The sequence below is a fragment of the Atractosteus spatula genome, chromosome 27, assembly GCF_055471065.1.
Source record: "Atractosteus spatula isolate fAtrSpa1 chromosome 27, fAtrSpa1.hap1, whole genome shotgun sequence".
Classification (NCBI taxonomy): domain Eukaryota; kingdom Metazoa; phylum Chordata; class Actinopteri; order Semionotiformes; family Lepisosteidae; genus Atractosteus; species Atractosteus spatula.
Genome location: NC_142732.1, coordinates 13,267,788 through 13,285,604, shown reverse-complemented (window position 1 = coordinate 13,285,604; position 17,817 = coordinate 13,267,788). Strand labels below are relative to the sequence as shown.

General features: G+C 39.5%; 1 protein-coding gene across 2 annotated transcripts in view; it reads left to right on the top strand.

The window, feature by feature from the left end:
* The window catches only part of LOC148814453 (uncharacterized), a 34,205-nt gene extending 30,197 nt beyond the window's left edge, over positions 1 to 4,008 (top strand). The window contains exons 2-3 of one of the 2 annotated variants that reach the window (XM_088906881.1): positions 216 to 1,253; positions 3,554 to 4,008. In XM_088906881.1, the coding sequence (XP_088763007.1) occupies positions 216 to 1,253; positions 3,554 to 3,603 (1,088 nt within the window). In that variant the 3' untranslated portion in view covers positions 3,604 to 4,008. Of the gene's footprint in view, positions 1 to 215 lie in introns of both variants that reach the window. The other variant, XM_088906879.1, reaches the window with a different exon arrangement.
* Positions 4,009 to 17,817: the final 13,809 nt, after the last annotated feature.

Sequence of the window (17,817 nt, the reverse complement as noted above, 5' to 3'; positions counted from 1 at the left end):
AAATAGCCCCAAACAAGGTGGAAAATGGTGAATATTGACTAATTTATTTTTTACCTCAAGGGACGGTTAAAACTAACCTCAAGGGCCCAGGGGTGGTCTAGATGCTAAAAATCCCTGTATCTTAAAGTTTGTTTTCTTGTTTCTCCATGGTGTTATTTTTAAATTCTACTCTCAGCCCATGTTAAAGGTTTTGTTCTCTTGTCCTGTGTTTGCAGGGCCAGAGGCCAGTGCTCTCTCTCATGCTGGGGAAAGGGCCCCTCTTGAACAGCAGCACAGTGAGGAGGAGTGGGGCTCCAGTCTGATGCAGGAGACAGAGCCCACTGCTGCAGAAGAGAAAGAAAAACTCAGTGAACAGCACACAGAGAGCAGACAGAGTGTTGTGGATCTGGACTGTGTGCCCATGATAAAGACAGAGCCTGAGAGTGAGACATCTGGTTTCCTAGTATCTGATGATTTTACAGAGAAGATTAATAATCTGGACATGAACAATATTAAAGAAGGTTGTAATGAACTGGACTGTGGCTCTGTACAAAACCACAAAGAACACCTAGATAAGTTTAATCTTAGAAAGCAGGACGTAGAGCCCCAGTTGATTGAACCTGCAGAGCAGCAGATGAATGTACCTGGTGAAGAGAACAGCACTGAGTTACAGCACCCAAAGGAGAGTCAGTACAGGAAGGAACAACAGCAGCTCCTACAGGGCTTCATAATAAGGTCTTGTGCTGTTAAAGTGGAGCGCCTGTCATTGCATAAGGGGTTTAAACAAATGAATGTTCCTTTAGTATCTATGGACTTTACAGAGAAGTGTAATAATTTAGACACTAATAATATTGCAGAGCATTTCAATGAAGTGGCATTGGTATCTGTACAAGGGCACAAGGAAGAGGAACAGAAGAAATTGAATTTTTTCAGTCTAAGGGAGCAGGAAATTGGGTCCCAGCTGCCACAGCCTGCAGAGCAGCAGACTGATGTACCTGGTGAAGAGTACAGGACTGAGTTACAGCACACAGAGGAGAGTCAGTACAGAGAGGAAGGGGAGAAACAGCAGGGAGGCCCACAAGACTTGATGAGTCCTTCTTCTGCAATAATGCAGAGATTGTCAGTGCAGCGGTGGATTGATTATTCAAGCAACTTAAAATATCACCAGCTCACTGCAGGTCAGAAGATCAGGAGGACTCATCCTAAACCTTGTTCAGATGAGGTGAAGAAAATGTCAGTACAGCACAGACAACAGCAATGTTTTCAGCAATCAGGTAAAGTAAAAAGTCACCAGCACACTCTCATAGAGCACAGAGCATTCAGATGCAATCAATGTGGGAGGAATTTTAGTTGCTTAGACAATTGTGGGAACTGTTGGAAGAGTTTTAGTGACTCAAGTACCTTAAGATTCCACCAGTGCATTCACATGGGAGAGACATCATTCACCTGCCATCAGTGTGGGAAGAGCTTTAGTCAGGCAGGCAGTGTAAAAAAACACCAATTAATTCACACAGGAGAGAAACCATTCAGCTGCAGTCAGTGTGGGAAGAGTTTTAATCGGCAAAGTCATTTAAAAACGCACCAGTTTATTCACACTGGAGAGAAACCATTCAGCTGCAGTCAGTGTGGGAAGAGTTTTAGTCAGCAAAGCCATTTAAAAATGCACCAGCGCACTCACACAGGAGAGAGACCATTCAGCTGCAGTCAGTGTGGGAAGAGTTTTAGTGACTCAAGTACCTTAAGAGCCCACCAGCGCATTCACACAGGAGAGAGGCCATTCAGCTGCAGTCAGTGTGGGAAGAGTTTTAGTCGGCATAGCCATTTAAAAACTCACCAGTTTATTCACACAGGAGAGAAACCATTCAGCTGCATTCAGTGTGGGAAGAGTTTTAGTCGGCAAAGCTATTTAAGAATGCACCAGCGCACTCACACAGGAGATAGACCATTCAGTTGCCATCAGTGTGGGAAGAGTTTTAATGACTCGCGTACCTTAAAAGCCCACCAGCGCATTCACACAGGAGAGAGACCATTCAGCTGCAGTCAGTGTGAGAAGAGTTTTACTGACTCACGATCCTTAAGAGCCCACCAGTGTATTCACACCGGAGAGAAACCATTCAGCTGCAGTCAGTGTGGGAAGACTTTTAATCGGCAAAGCCATTTAAAAAGACATCATCTTATTCACACAAGAGACAAAAACATGATTAAATGTTACACAGAAGTTTAGAGTTGTAAAATGATTTATTCATTTTAAAAATTCAAATCTTCTCGTTTTTTTCTAAACTATTATACCTTGGGTAGATTATGGAATAAAGAAGTCTTTAACCTCATAGCAGAACTCACCAGTGTCTGTACAGGTTTTAAATTTACAATGCCCTCAAGTTAAACATGCATCATCATAAACGAAACATTTAAAAAAAATACAAATGATACGCTCATGCAAGTGATCTCCAACATTCTCTAAATCCAGTCAATAAATAATTTGATTTATCAAAATAAATTGAGTTTTTGAAACTATGGTATTTTATATGAAATTGTTTACCCTTTTGCTTAAAAACATTATCAACAAGAGTTTCAGTCTTTAAACCTGAGTATTTTCACAACAGAAATGCAGTTCACCCCTGCTTGGAGTAAAATAATGTGAAACATTGATGTATTTGTATTTGCAGTGTGTTTTTACTTTAGAATTTCTTATTTAATTTAATCTTATTTTCCTGTTGTTGTACAGTGTTGTGTGTGACAGGAGAAGCTGAATGGTGGCTCTTCCACCTGTTACCTTTTATTTCAAATTATTAAAGTTGAAAATTAACATCCTTCTAACGACTTCAATATACTGCAGCTTTTGGGCTGCACTGCTCATTAATAAGACAGAATTAAGTGTTGCTGTGCTTTCCTAAATGAGGTCCCCATCCTTCTTCCTCTGCACCACAGAGTAGCTATTCAGATAGTTTCTGATTTAAAGTGTTTTCTTTCCAATAAGCAGCAGCTCCCAAATGGGGATGCGCCCAGCTATGCCTGGCTATCATGATCAATGGCCATTGTTACTCTTCTCTCACCTTGCTCAACCAGTCAGGGACCTGTGGGGCACGTGGGTCTCAAATGCCTGCCAGACTTTCAATCAGTCATCACCTGTCTTTGTTCTAGCTAAAGGAGACTGCAGAGCTGATAACTTTGCTTCTCAGGCCATTCTCGCTCACCTTAGAGACAATCACGTGATGGCCAGTGTTGTCTGTATTGGGACTGGAACCTCATTTCAGCAAAGCATCCACCAGGGGAAAACCAGTATGTTAGGAAATCTTGCCCGAATCACTAGCAGCCAACGTGGACGCTTAGCTTGATCACCGAAGTATACGTTTGGACTCTTGTCGACAATCTGAATAAGTTTTTATTCAGCGGTAGCGCTACACCAGAAGCAAGCCACGTTTCTTCCACCCTAACAAGTGACTTGCTCGGACCCGCAGTTATGCTCTCTGCATAGAGACTTCTTACTAGTCAGCCGGACTACTAGTAGCTCCCTGGGAAGGCAACGACTGTCACACGCGTTGCGGCCTCTCTCTCTCCTTCCTTCTTTCTGCAGCTCGGAACTGCACCAGGACTGGTTGGCCGGGAGCCAGAGGATGCCGATAGGACACTGCAACAGAGCCTGCCAGCTGGTCTTTTGTGTCTGTGCCCTGGGAAATACAAATCCATATTTGGATAAGTAAACCCAATATTCCGCATTGCCGATCGAGAATTCAATTGTTATCTCAATAAGGGTTGATAGCAGTTTAATTCGTGTTGAGTTACACATTTACTTATGAGTAATTAATGTAGAATTCATATTCATGAGACTGATGAACAAAACACTATTGCTGAATTTCGTTATAGTATAGCTGTATACTGAATGCATATTCTGTGTTTTGTATCTCTTCATATATATCTTGTATCTTGGCAACCCTCACAGTACGATCTGCCATCTGTATCCAGGCAGGCCGTTACATGTTTTTATATGCACAATTTTATGTATTAATAAATGTATTCCGTGAATTTGAATCTGTGTGTTTGCGTTGCAGATTGTTCTGACGATTGATCCTCTAATAGCCATAAAAGAATCATCTCATGGTTTGTTTACTGCTACAATTAATAAATTGTCCCAGTAAATTAACAAAACTTATTTATTGGTGCCTGTGTGAGGATCCATCAGATTGAAATGAGAATCAATCAAGTGGAATAATTGTGCTGGGAAAAAAAGGTTCCCCCTGCTCTTTAACGTATAGTGCCGTGTGCTTGCTCTTGAAACTATAGTGCAGTGTGTGCTGCTTTGTGATCCATCTGTTCGGTTGTTTTGTATTCGATACTGTGGTATTTTGTGGTGATAGAACTGTGGTATTGTGGTTGAACCTAATACGCTCAAAGGTGTCACGAACAGTTCTTTCCGGGTCCTATGCAGACGACACGAGCAGACGACTTCGGAATTGTGAAGGTACACTGGGGAAAAGGTCATGCAGGAGAGGGTCTGGAGACAGGGGGCGTGTTCAAGGTGAGCAGGTGTCCTGGGGAAGTGAGGCCGGGGCAAACAAACAAAGACAAAGTCCAAACAGAGAATCCAAAACAGAAGAGTTGAGTCCAAAACCAGGAGATCAATCCAGGGAATAAAAGCATGAACCGGGTCGGGACCGGCGGGGTGGGGAATCAGGAACAGAAGGTTAAAATCATAACAGAGCCAGATGCAGCAGGACCCCGGGTTCTCACGAAATGGCATTCAATGAGGAACCTCGGGTGACGTCTGCGTCTGGCTTTTAAGGCGGAATGGAAATAGGGAACAGGTGCAGGTAATGGGAGAAAACAAGGAAGGACTTGAGAGCCCTTAACAGGAGGGGTTTGCGATCGTGACAAAAGGTTTGTCCTGAGTAGAAGTGATGGCTGCTAAAAAGCCTGAATTACAGTCGTTTATAAGTACTATCTCTAGCAACGACAATCCAGAGTACTGGGGCAGTATTGAGAAATTGGATTTTAATCAAATTGAAAAAGTTCAGGTAGAACTGTGAATGCAGTTTGGATTCTATCGATTTTCGCTTTAAACCTCTAAAAGCCTCGAATTGACTTCAGCCGAGTTGGAGAAGGCTCAAAAGCTTCAGACTAAATTTGAACAAGTTGATTTATTAGAGATAATCAAGAAAACGAAAGTGGAGAATGAAAAAAAGTGAAGCCCAACTCAAAGAGGCTTTAGTGAAATTGGAGGACCTGTCTGCAAAAGAAACTGGTGCTGAGGAGGCTAGGAGCGAACTAGAGGCTAGACTGCATGGAAGGGGAACTGGAGAGTTTGTACGAACGTAATCAGAAAATACACAAGGATTTGTTACACGTAAGTGAGGATAAAGAAATGCTTAAACAGGAACTAGATGCTGCCCTGCGGGAAGCAAAACAAATCAGGCAGAGCCAATGTGCATCACCGCAAAGTAGCCCTCAGTAGCACTCAGTCAGCCTGGAGCTAAAGGTTTCGCCTGAGAGAGAGTTTTTCCGGCCAGGTTCTATACCAGAGTCAGCGTGGGGTAGATTGCCGAGCCCCGAACAATATACTAGGGCAATTCAATCCAGGCATAGACCCTCCGGCCCCGATCTCAGCCATCTCCCCATCAGCGGAGAAGCTGGGAAAATTAACCTCCACCTGCTGAGACAGCTAGCGAAAGATACAGAGAGATTTGACCCAACAGCATCAGAGAATAATGTTGAGACCTATATAGATGAGCTGAAACATACACTGCATTTTTATGCCAGAAGCCACAGAACAGGAGAAAGTTATGTTGGTAAGAAAAACTATCAGCCAAACGGTACACGAGTGGATGACTAGGCAGGGACCAGAGGTCTGTAATAGCTTTGTAGGGCTGTGACATTTGGCGTATGTGGACTCGATCTCTGCTGTGGCTGCTGCTCATCACGATAAGCATGAGAGAGCTGAGTCCCCTCTTGAATATTACGAGAGACTTAGACGCACTTCTTCGAAATTATGAGGGTTGTGAAGAGAAGGGTTTACTCACTGCAAATCTTTATCCGTCGGTCAGAAAAATGATCGTGATGCATGCTGATGCACAAATGATGAAAATAGCTGATATTAGGAAATTATATCCATGTATTTTGAATCCGTGTGCGTGCGTTGCAGATTGTTCCTCTAATAGCCATAAAAGAATCACCTTGTGGTTTACTGCTGCAATTAATAAATAGTCCCAGTAAATTCACAAAACTCCTACACACTGCATGTACTGTAACAGTGTGGAATTACTGGCTGCCTTTTCACAGGCCCACAAGAAATAAAGAATGGCAAGAATCTACGTGAGTGTAGAGAATTCTCCAAGAGAAAGAAAAGGGCTTCTGCAGCCTTTCAGCTGGTGCCGTAGTTCTCAGGGTGAACACAGGGAGATCACGTGAGAATGTAACATAGGACTTCTAATGAAGACCCCAGGTGGCGCTGATATACTCACACAGAACTAGCCCTTGCATGTCTTGTCGACCCCAAGATGCCCACACAGCCAGATGTGAATGAGCTAGCCAGAGTATGAGCTGATGGTCTCTTTTCAGTACCAGAAGTCAATCCTGATTTGGCCCTTTACATTGATAGAGGTGGTCGTTCTTGATGATGAAGGAATTAGGAAGCTTCTGGCAGCCTTTCACAGGTTGTCCAGTCAGTTCTACTCCCTGCGCTCTGGCATGGATGAGGGTTCTTCAGCTTGATCTCGGGGAAAGTCTGCTTTTTAGATCTCAATTTCCCAGCTGTCTAGGGGGTCTGTGCAGAATGTAGCAGCCTCTGATCTCCTAGTTGTCCGGGAAGAAGGAGGAGAAGAGGGTTCAACAAGAGGATCGGTCTGGGTGGCGATCCCCTTTCCACCTCGTTTACCCTGTGCACAGACGGCTACCCATGTTTTTATCTTTTTTTTCTTCTCAGCCACCTCTCTTGTCTTTAGAGAGTTGTTGTGATTGAGGGCAGACTGAGGTGAAAAGCTCTTTAAATTGGGAAAATGTTCTCCGCAAAATAAGGTGATGTGGCTGCCCCGGTACTACGGCGGCCTGGATGTTGACTCTCTGAGATAGTAAGCAAAGCCTTAAGTGTGCTACGGGGTAACTCTTCTGCTCCCCATGGATACTGCCCACAGTGATCCGACGGTGTACCTCGATCTGGTTAGGTAAAATAATCTCGGAGGACACCAGACACAGAGCAATTCCCAATTCAAGTAGGGTTTGCATATTCAGAAAGACTGTTTCTACCAGAGGGGTCCGATCCATGAGCAGACAGCCTCCTAGGTGTTGGTTTATGGAGGCATGGATGATGTTACAGTCCATCTTCATGTCCACTGAGAGGCACTGGTCTGCTTCATGTCCCTCCGTGCCTGGCTTGGGAAAGAGATGGTCATCCTGGCCTTCAGGCAGACCCCACGGCAGCTCTTCGCTTCCACCCTTTTCTCTTCCTGGTGAGCTCTCGGACAGAAAGAGACCCCCCTCTTTGGCGATACTGCGGCAAGATGTCTCTCCGAAATTCCAGGGGTAGTTGCCTCAGGTACATATCCAAGACGATGCGCAAGTCTTATTCTTGGCGAGGGTGTCCGGTTCGAGCCACTTTTTGGCAAGGTAGATTAAGTCGACCATCTGAGAGTGGGTAGACACTTGGGGATCGTAGCACCACTCGTGGAACTGTTGGGCTCGGACGCCCTTCCCAAGCTAGAATCTCTGCCTTGAGAGTGTCATAATCAGAGGTGAAGGAGCTGTCCTGGTCGAAATACACCTTCTGAGCCTCGCCAAACAGGAAAGGGGCTACGATGCAGGCCCACAGGTTACGATCCCACTGGAGCCACTCTGCCATCCTCTCAAAGGCTCGTAGGTATGCTTCCACTGTCCTTCCCACTGTCCCACACGTTATAATTGTCCAAAACAATACAACAGTCATAATTCATTTTACTTCTTCTTAAGTTCATCCTAGTGTCAGTTATATTTTTTTACTTGAACTGTTCCACTACATTGACTATCTTGTTGTAAGGCTACCATTTAGTGTTTGTGTATGGAAGCTTTAGTTTCTCAATTTACATTTTACTTAATATTAATTATTAATAATTTAATTTACTTTTAAGGAATATTGTAACATACACACTGAAGTTTTAAAGCAAACAAGACTTACATATGGATGGCCCATCATTGCCTGTAATAAAAATAATAGAGTACATTATCTTCTTGATTATGCTACTGCAACATGTATAGGACATACTATATATACCAACTTGAAATTCATATGAAGGAAATGTATTTCATATACCCCAAAATGTTTTTGTTACTGAGATATCCAATAACTCTTCAGATATCCATTGAGGTACTCTGCACACTTTGAAAAACAACAATTATGAAAAGTGAAAATGTCAAAGGAAGAAAACAAAACTCTGTAGTATATGTGAGTATGGTAGTCACATATAATTAATACTGTTCCAAAAACAATCATCATTTACCCCTCTTAATTTGTTAATTTCACCTCTTTATGACTACTTGAATGGCTGATGGATGTTGTTTTTTCCTTTTACGGTATTTTGTACAATTTTGACTAATTTTTACCTGATTTTGTACAGACTTCCCGTACTTGAACCTGTTGACTCCTGCATAACAGCAACCAAGGTATTTTCACAGCCCCTGTCTGCTCTGACAAGATGAGGGCAACCTGCAAGTACAAATGGCACTGTACTTCTCAATTTTTTTCTTCCACTACACACTTGTCCAGGAGAAACACTGTAATTCCAGTCCAGAAACAAGATTAGAAAAGTACTGATTAAAGAGTGCAATACACAATCCACTCTACAGCAAAATACTAAAATTAAAAAAAAATACTAAAAAAGCGACAAAGACTAGGTAAATACTCATAATGAGGACCAAGTACATAGATGTAACAAAGTGATAAATAAGTTGCTAATCAGAATTTTCCATTTTGAATCTTCTAGCTGAAAAAGTATTTAAGATTTACCCCTTTTTCACTGTCTGCCAATGTCTGCCTATGAAGTCTGGTTTATGATTTGATGTTCCTGTATGTAGCCATATAATTCATCTTGGAAACATAGAAGTGAATTTTGTATGATGCACTGTTTCATCAAACTTGGAAGATGTACCATCAAAGGTTTATTAATATACATGTTTGTACAAAGGTTTATCTACATACCCATTGATGCAAAGATTTTTCCAGATGCTGTAAAATCTCAGTTGATAATTTCCTGTAACATACATGTACAGCAGCAGAAGAGTAATGGTTGTTAAGGAGCCAAAGACAGTAAGACTAGTATTTTCGAGAAAACGATATTGAAGTTTTAAAAAAAAACAAAATGCTTGCCATCTATGTGCCAGACATGATTTGGTCCCTTTGTGGAATATTGGCACCTTGAAATTTGATTATGTCTGAGAACACCACTGCTGTCCAGCTCCCTCGTTACCTCGTGCACAGCGTTCCTGCTCATAAGGGTCAAACAGGGTTGATTTCAGGTATTTCTCAATACTATAATCGGTAATTAGTCAAATTACTTAAAGGTTTTAACTTCGTGACCAGATTTTGATAGCAGTGCTTTAGAAACAAAAAGAGACCTGTAGCATGGTCGAATCCCTTGTACATCCCTGACACGTTTATGCATCACTCTGATTCCTTTCACTGGAGACCAATTCTGAAGCTCATTCTGAAACAAATATCACAGCCAATTTAATTTCCAATAGCAATATTTAACACAGAGTGTTCCTCAAATACTATACCTTAACAGCTGCATAAATGGCCTCAAGAGGGCAGTCTTCTTCGCTTTAATCCCAATTTCTGCAAAATCCTCCTTAGTCGATGATCTCTAAAAAAATGCATTGTGTTATTGTGCAACCTGAAGAGAGTTCAAATGTAAATGATTAAGTCCATCTTGCCATACTGCACTGAAGATATATATATACAAGGATAGAAGACCTCATTTTCAAACACAATTAAAGGGGTTCATTAATATAGTAGTTTAAGCATATACAAATTAACTCTGTAAAATGTAACTGCCTAAAAGCAAAAATATTTTAAGTAATGTTAGAAATTGGTATTTCAAATAACGGAACAAAAGAAAATAAATTATACTTATATTTACAATATTAGTTTTTTCACCAAGCACTTCTATTACTTTAAGCATTTATTTCTGAGTGTAACCCTGCTCAAACAAGGTTTTAATGAGTCCTAAAATAATGTAAAATTCCTTTTCTTATAACAGTTTATCAAACATTGTCCTATGTCAGTGATTCTGTTTAAGTACCAAGAAAAATGTGAGGAGCTGGCAAAAGCATTACATGGTGACAAAAGGTGTAGTTCAGTGTGAACACGAAAACATGTCAAAAGCAGTTTATGGTGACAATCTCAAAATATGCGTTTTTGGCATAATAATAACTTTCAGATGTCTTACTGTCATGCGCCAATGTGGTCTTGCACACTCCACATAGGGCTTGTCATTACACCTTAATCTACAACGTAAAAATATGTATTTCCGCAAAATCATACATAAACATTCAGAAGATATTATTTGCACTTAAAATAACTTAAAATATTTTGATTTCTATTGACAATAAAAAGTGGCCTCCTGAAATAAATATCGGATAACTGCAAAATGTCTTTTGCTTGATATTGAAATTGAATTTTTTGGATGAGATTCATAGGTTAATGGACCTATGGTTCATAGGTTAATCTAAACTCATTAGATTTGTTACAATATAAAAACTGTATCAAATATTTGTTGAACGTGGGCAATTTTATTGTATTTTTACTATTTTAAAAACATTTTTAAATATATTTTGAAAATGCAGCTCACGTCGCTGTCCTCTTTAGCATTGGTCCTACAGAAATGATGGTAAAGAGGCAATTGATCTAATTAAATTGTAGACTGGGCGGAGTCTTTTGTGATTGCGTCACCAGTAAATGTGCAGGGAGTGCATGAAGGAGGGAGGAGAGTTTTGTAGGATGAAGGAGGATGTTGCAATATGTACACTGTATGTTTTCATTCGCTCCTCTGGAAGGAATGAAGATAAAAGCCGAAACCCGAAACAGTTGTAGTCATAAGAGGAAATGCTTCCTAGTAATACACAAGCACTCCTTGTTAGTATAGTTGTGAGTATCCTTGCCTGTCACGCAAGAGACCAGGGTTTGATTCCCTGACGGGGAGGCAGGTGGCTTTTCTCCAGTCAGATTCAAATCTCTGAGTGCAGTGTGATTTTAAATAATTTCCCTTTCCTGTCATTTTCTGATGACTATTCCAATGGAGCACCCTGTCAACTCCTCAATTATGAAAATCTGCCTGTGTGTTTGATTATTGTTGGGTTTTTTTTTTGATAGTTCGATATCGATCATAACAGTCTCCAGTCGAAGGGGCGGAAGGTATACCTTTTCACAAACATACAGCCCCATGTAGTATAGTTCAAAGTCAAATTTCTACATTTCTACTGATAATATACTCTGTGCGTTAATTCCAATACCAACTTCCAGTCCAACTACTAGAATCGTTTTTACATGGGATGTTAAAAGGAAAAGAAACGCAAAAGGTGATAGGGTGAGTGTTCTGACACAGAAGAGTATTACACCCAACAATATGGAACTGAACGCTCTTGTTTTCATCGCGTTCTTCTGTACACAAATCCAAATAATAAAAAATAAAAACTAAAAAGAGTGGGAAAGACCTGGTGAAGTATTCTGACCAAGGAAGAAGCAGAATAAGTAATTGTGTTTGTACTTCTGTTCTATTTTTGTACTACAAATGTTTAATATAGTTTATGTGCTTTTCTATTTATTGTGTTGAATTTGAGGATGGATTTATTTTCTTAAGAATGTTTCTGTGTGATTGAATGTGTTTTATATTTTGTAATTTAGTTTTTTTTTGTATTAATAAAGACAGAAAAGCTACAGGAAGCATTTGGTTGAGGTTATTGCCAAACAAGGAGGTTCCACAGTTCCACTAGTTACTAAATATAAGGGTTCACATACTTTTTTCATCAATGACCTTGATTGTTTAAACTATTTGTTCAATAAAGATATGAAATGTAAAATGCTGTGTGTGTTGTTTGTTAAACAAGACTGTCTTTATTATTATGACTCAGATGCAGATCAGATCTCATTTTAGGAGCCATTTGTGCAGAAATCCAGATAATTCCAAAGGGCTTACAAACTTTTTTTCACAACTGTATAAATGTAAGTGTTATAGAATTTCTGTGGCTACATTTGTTGCACTTTATCTTCAATAGGTACGCTGGGCAAACTTTCGAGGTCAAATTCTTCCACGAGGGGGGCACCTTTAAAGTGGAGATGACAGCACCGAAACTTTTTGGCGCACCCTCTCTTTAAAGCCCTGGCCAAATACGAAGACAGTATGTAGTTATAATTCAAACTGAATTAAAAACTACACATCCCAGTTAACATGGCGGTGCTTGCTATTTAGTGGTGTTTAACCAATGAAACAGGGCAAAAGATCAGTCACATGACTTCCCCAGCTACAATACAAATATATTTTTGTGGTAAGGGGGAGCAAGACATCAGCATTTACTGCTGGTAATTAGCGTAAGATTTATAGTTGAAAGCTGAGCCGAAATATAAAGTTAAAATCTCGACAAACAAAGCAATGTAGGAAACGCGCACTTTTTCAGCAACAGAAATACACATGGAAAAGAAATCCTTTTTGTCATCTCAAATCAGTTTCCATCAAGGTCTCCAAAACGAACAAGAAAAAGAGCATTTTCAGAGAACAATTATGTTGTGTTTATGTAGAAAAAGTGATAAGATTTATGAGCAATCTAATTTCTTATTCATTTAAACAGTGAAATTTCAGATGCAAAAGATCGCACCCGAGACAGCACTATCTCATATCTTGTCATAGACATTCAGGAAAGGGTGAATGAAAGAAGTCATGTCAAGTGCAATAATTCGGTGATCAATAATAATAGTTGTAGGACAAGAAACAAAAGATAGAGAAAACGTAAGCTTTTAAGGCTAAAACTAAAATTCAGTCTACAAATTAAGGCAAACGAAAATTCAATTCAATTCATGTTTTATTGTCCGCTAGGGAAAATTTGTTTTACGGCACAGTCAAACACAACACAAGGACGAATAAACATCATCAAAAGGGAAGAGAATACAGAAGTGTTACAGAAGAAAAGAAACAAGAGACAAGGTAGTTACTTTGCATTGTTTAAGAGTGTAATTGCTGTGGGAATTAAATATTTCCTGAATCTGTTGGGTTTACACCTAGGGGCACAGAGGCGTCTCCCAGATGGGAGAAGTGTGAATTCGCAATGGAGGGTGTGAGACACACACTCCCCGATGCTTTTGGCTTTTGTCAATGACCAGTCCCAAAGTACTTATAATCATCGACAATTTCAACAGGCTGACCATCAATTGTAGTAGGTTGAGGGTGTATGGTATTTTTCCTAAAATCAATAACCAGTTTCTTTGTTTTTGAAACATTTAACTTTAGGGAGAAATCATTGCACTAGTTAGTAAAATCATCTAGAATAGGCCATTTAGAATTAAGGACGTTAAAGTGCTAGAGATGTAAATAAATGTAAAAATACAAATATGTACATGAGCAAACAGTTTTAGAAATGGAGCAGGTGTTACTTTGAAATAAGTGAACAGAAAAAAGCCATGACTAGACATAGTGCAGAAGAGGGATGAAGGAACACTTGCAAAAGCTTAGATATACAAAAAATCACAGAAAGGTATGTTACAAAAGAACATGCAAACATGAAAGTTTTGGCAGAGAGTGAGGGGCTTGAATAATCAGGTGCATTTCTGGCAGGGAGAGTATGAAGGCTTGATGGGATAGATAGAAAATTAGCACACATAAAAAACAGCAATTCTGTCAGAGAGACTTATATGAATTAATAGCAAACATGGTTTCATTGAGGGCTTCTCAAATAAGTGGGCATTCAGGTAGATTGCCAGGCGAAAGTATTTGTAAATATATTTTGTCAAAGCAAGTCAGTTTTTTGCAATACATAAAATACATTTTTCCAAGAAAGTAATTTAGCCTTTATCACTAGTGAAACCACTAAATAAAGACATAAATATAGAAATCTAAAGATGTTTTTATTCAATGTTGGTAGCAGGATGAACTGTCAGGTTGAGCTAAGTGTATATTTTGTTGCAGAGTTGCTGCAAGATGTTAACAGTGAAAACAGGTATTTAGAAATGACTCATTTCAAGAAGAAGATTTTCAGAATAATTATAAATCTAGCAGGATAAAGAAAGCACAGAAAATAGGTAGATTGATTAGATTCGTATGCAAAGCCATTTAGCAAAGAAGGTGTGAGAAGACTGATAAACTAGTATACTTTGGATCTTTTTTTCTGAACCAGGGAAAATCTGATCATGTTTCTCTATAACAATAATAAAAAGTAGCATCTCAAAGCAATACAGTAGGTGTAAAAACAGTTATAAGGAACACAGATTACAAAGTAAATATAATAAAGACAAGCAGTTAGAGGTGCTACAGAAATTAGAAAATGAAGCAGTTGAAGAAAATGGAGACACTAAATAAGTCTTCTGAAAATAAAGGTTTTGAGGTTAGATTTAAATGCACTCAGGGTAGGTGACTCTGATATCACTGGGGATACAAATCCAGAGCTCTGGGATGCAGCTAGAGAAGGTCCTGTCACCCACAGAATGTAGATGTTTTTGAGGACATCTACAAGACCAGAGTCAGGCGGACAAAGGTTGCAGGGTGGGGAGTAGACAGATAATAAGTCGGATAGGTACTGAAGGAGGATGAGAATTTTGAAGTTGACTCGAAACCTGATAGGAAGCCAAAGACAGGTGTAATGTGATTGCTTGCTTGCGATCCGATCAGGATTCTGGCTGCCAAATTCTGAACATACTGGAGATTGCTCAGTGTGGATTTAATTACCCAGTAAATGGGATGTGCATTTATTAATTCTAGAAAAAATCCTTTCTTGGTTCTTCTAGTTCCCTTTAAAAGAAACTAAATCAGTGTGATGTTTCCACAATACAGAGTGCTACATGGCCTCTATTTACGTATAATATTTGTGATGTAAACAAATTAATGCAAGCAGTTTTTGAGAATTTAAGTGTAGGCTGAGTTATTGCAGTTATAGCAAGACTAGAGATGTACGTAGGAAGAAGATAATGTTGGGAAAGCTGAGGAATACACTGATAACAAGAACACTTCCTAATAGGGTTAGGCATACTTCTGACAAAATGACAGGAGATGTTATAGACCGCAGAGGAAGATGATGAAGTTAACAGACTGAATGTTTACATAAATACGGGAATGAGGATTGTATTTTAGATTTTGTGTAGTTGCTAGCATTGAACTGTGTGTTGGATGCACATAAATTGAAGGAATGGGCAAACATACAGATGCAGCCATTCAAAATGCGCGGGCGATACCGCATTATTTTCCGGTACGCTGTACGCAGTCTACCGCAAGCTACCGGTAAATACCGCGAGTTACCGGTAAATACCGCTAGCAAAATAATAGTATCCGGAATTTCCGCAAGGTGGAGCTAATAAAGCTCAACCTCTCATGTTTGAGCTGTAGCCATCAAAGTCTTTAACGAAGATATTAATAATAGTATTAATAATAAATGACCTTGGACAAGCTGTAAACTCAAAGTATTGCCCTGGTCCACATTCTTTTTTTCATTGACCGTCTTTGTAAAAGTAACGCCACAGCATTTCGCAATCACGCATTTTTTTCCAATCATGCAAAGTACAGTGATTCACCATGCCTTTCACATGCTCATAAAAGAGATTGATTTAGGGACATAAACATATTACCGTATGCAAACTGTACTGTATACAGTATGTATATGTATATTTAATGTCTTAACTGTGCCCGTTTAAGTATTGAATATTCATATCTAATTTTACCACTGAAGGGAAATCTTAGTAGCTGAGCATAAAAACAATAGGAGCATACTGCAACGCGTGTGAAGGCCATAAACGATATTAATTTTGGAACATAAACATACAGTATATGGCTGGTCTCGGTACTTTAAAGAAAACATACACGAAACATGGTTTCATTATGACCAGAATCTTGAGATATTTTTAACTTGATTTACAGTATTTGAGAGGTATGTCTTAACACCGATACTACAGTGCTTAAGTACTACTCACGTATATGTTTCTAGGTTTATATTATGCATTTCATACGGTCAAATTACTTTTGAGCAACTAATAAGAAGCGCGAAACGGTATGCGTTTTACTTTCGTTTCGTGCTGGGACCCGTGGATTGATTAGAGATATCAAGTACATACAAGTCATTTTTTAAATGTTGTAGTTCGTCTTGAAAAAATGTTACGAGTACATCATCTATCAACAATTACACAGGTTCTGTTTCCATATTGCGGATTTTGGTTACGTAATATTATTTTCTAGATTTCACGTTGTGAATATATGATTTGGGCAAACAGAGCCGCAAAGAAGTACATTATGGGTTGTTGTTTTTTTTTGCAGTTTTATCTAGAACAAGCGATGCTTAAACCTTTGTCTGATTCTTGTGAAACTATCCACACGACAGTTACAGTACCTAGGAGTTGACTTCAGTGATGTCACTGATGGGATGTTTCTAAAAATCCATCCTCTGTAAAACGTCTTCTCTAGTTATCCTCCATATGTATTCGCTAATGAAGCTGTGTGTTCTGAGCCTGGATCTCTACATTTCTGTATGAACCACCTTAGAGGGCTAAAGACAGCTTGTGTTTAAATTGAGTGTAAGGCAATTTATGCTTCTAAAGTCATGGTCAGCATTTTTGTACTGTGCTGTAAACTTGTTCTGTGCCTAGTCACATTATTTTATAGCGTTTTCATAGCGTTATCAAATCTGGTGGCGCTGTGTTAGTTTCCTGACTCCCATGTCACATGGTCTGTGATTGTAACCTGTAATACCGGTTTAATTCGTCACAGCCAGCACTCCGGTTGTAAAGTAGAAGCAGGCGAGATTTCCAGCGAAAAACACCTCCCCCTTCTTCAGGTGTGAGGGTCTTCTGCTCAGAATGAAACGCTAAAATGTAATGTAGGCTCTGAATGGGTTCTGACTTGCTTTAACAAAATATGTTTACAAATCCTTTCACCTGGCATTTTCGTAGTTAGAAATTATGGAACGCTCTGTTAAAAGCAAGGGAGTTTTTATGTCCGTTGCAGTTCTTTTGCAACATGAATATAATTATATCGTTATTAATTTCTTGAGATACGCGATTCCATATTATATTCCCTTTTAATCAAATTCTAAAAGTATGCTTGTTGACTCCGGTATCGCGTTAGTTAAAGACTTCGATGCTTAAAATGTTTAGGAGAAATGGAATACTGGTGTGTATGTTTTCTTTAAAGTACCGAGACCAGCCATATACTGTATGTTTAAGTTCCAAAATTAATATCGTTTATGGACTTCACACGCGTTGCAGTATGCTCCTATTCTTTTTATGCTCAGGCACTAAGTAAAAGGAGATGCTTCATATTGCTTGACTAATTTTAAAAACTAAGTTAGAAATGCAGACGCTCCCTCGGTGCGCTGCTCTGGTGCGCCGGCTCTTACACAGTGCCTGTCTGCCGTAAGCGTTACAATATACATACCCAACACTGCTTGTACCCATCTGTCATGCAAATAAAACACCTTGAATTGAATTGAATTGAGGGGAGAGGGGGGAATACTAAAGGCAATACTGGCTCAATACCCTCGATGGGCTTTGACGTGCTAATGCGTTGGTTTAACAGTCCGGGTGTGGCAGGCTTCCAATGTCAACTCGACTCGATTGGAAGACAATGAACGTATTTTGTGATATTTAGAAATATAAATTTGTTTGGTGCGAGTGAGGTTTTATTTAATCTC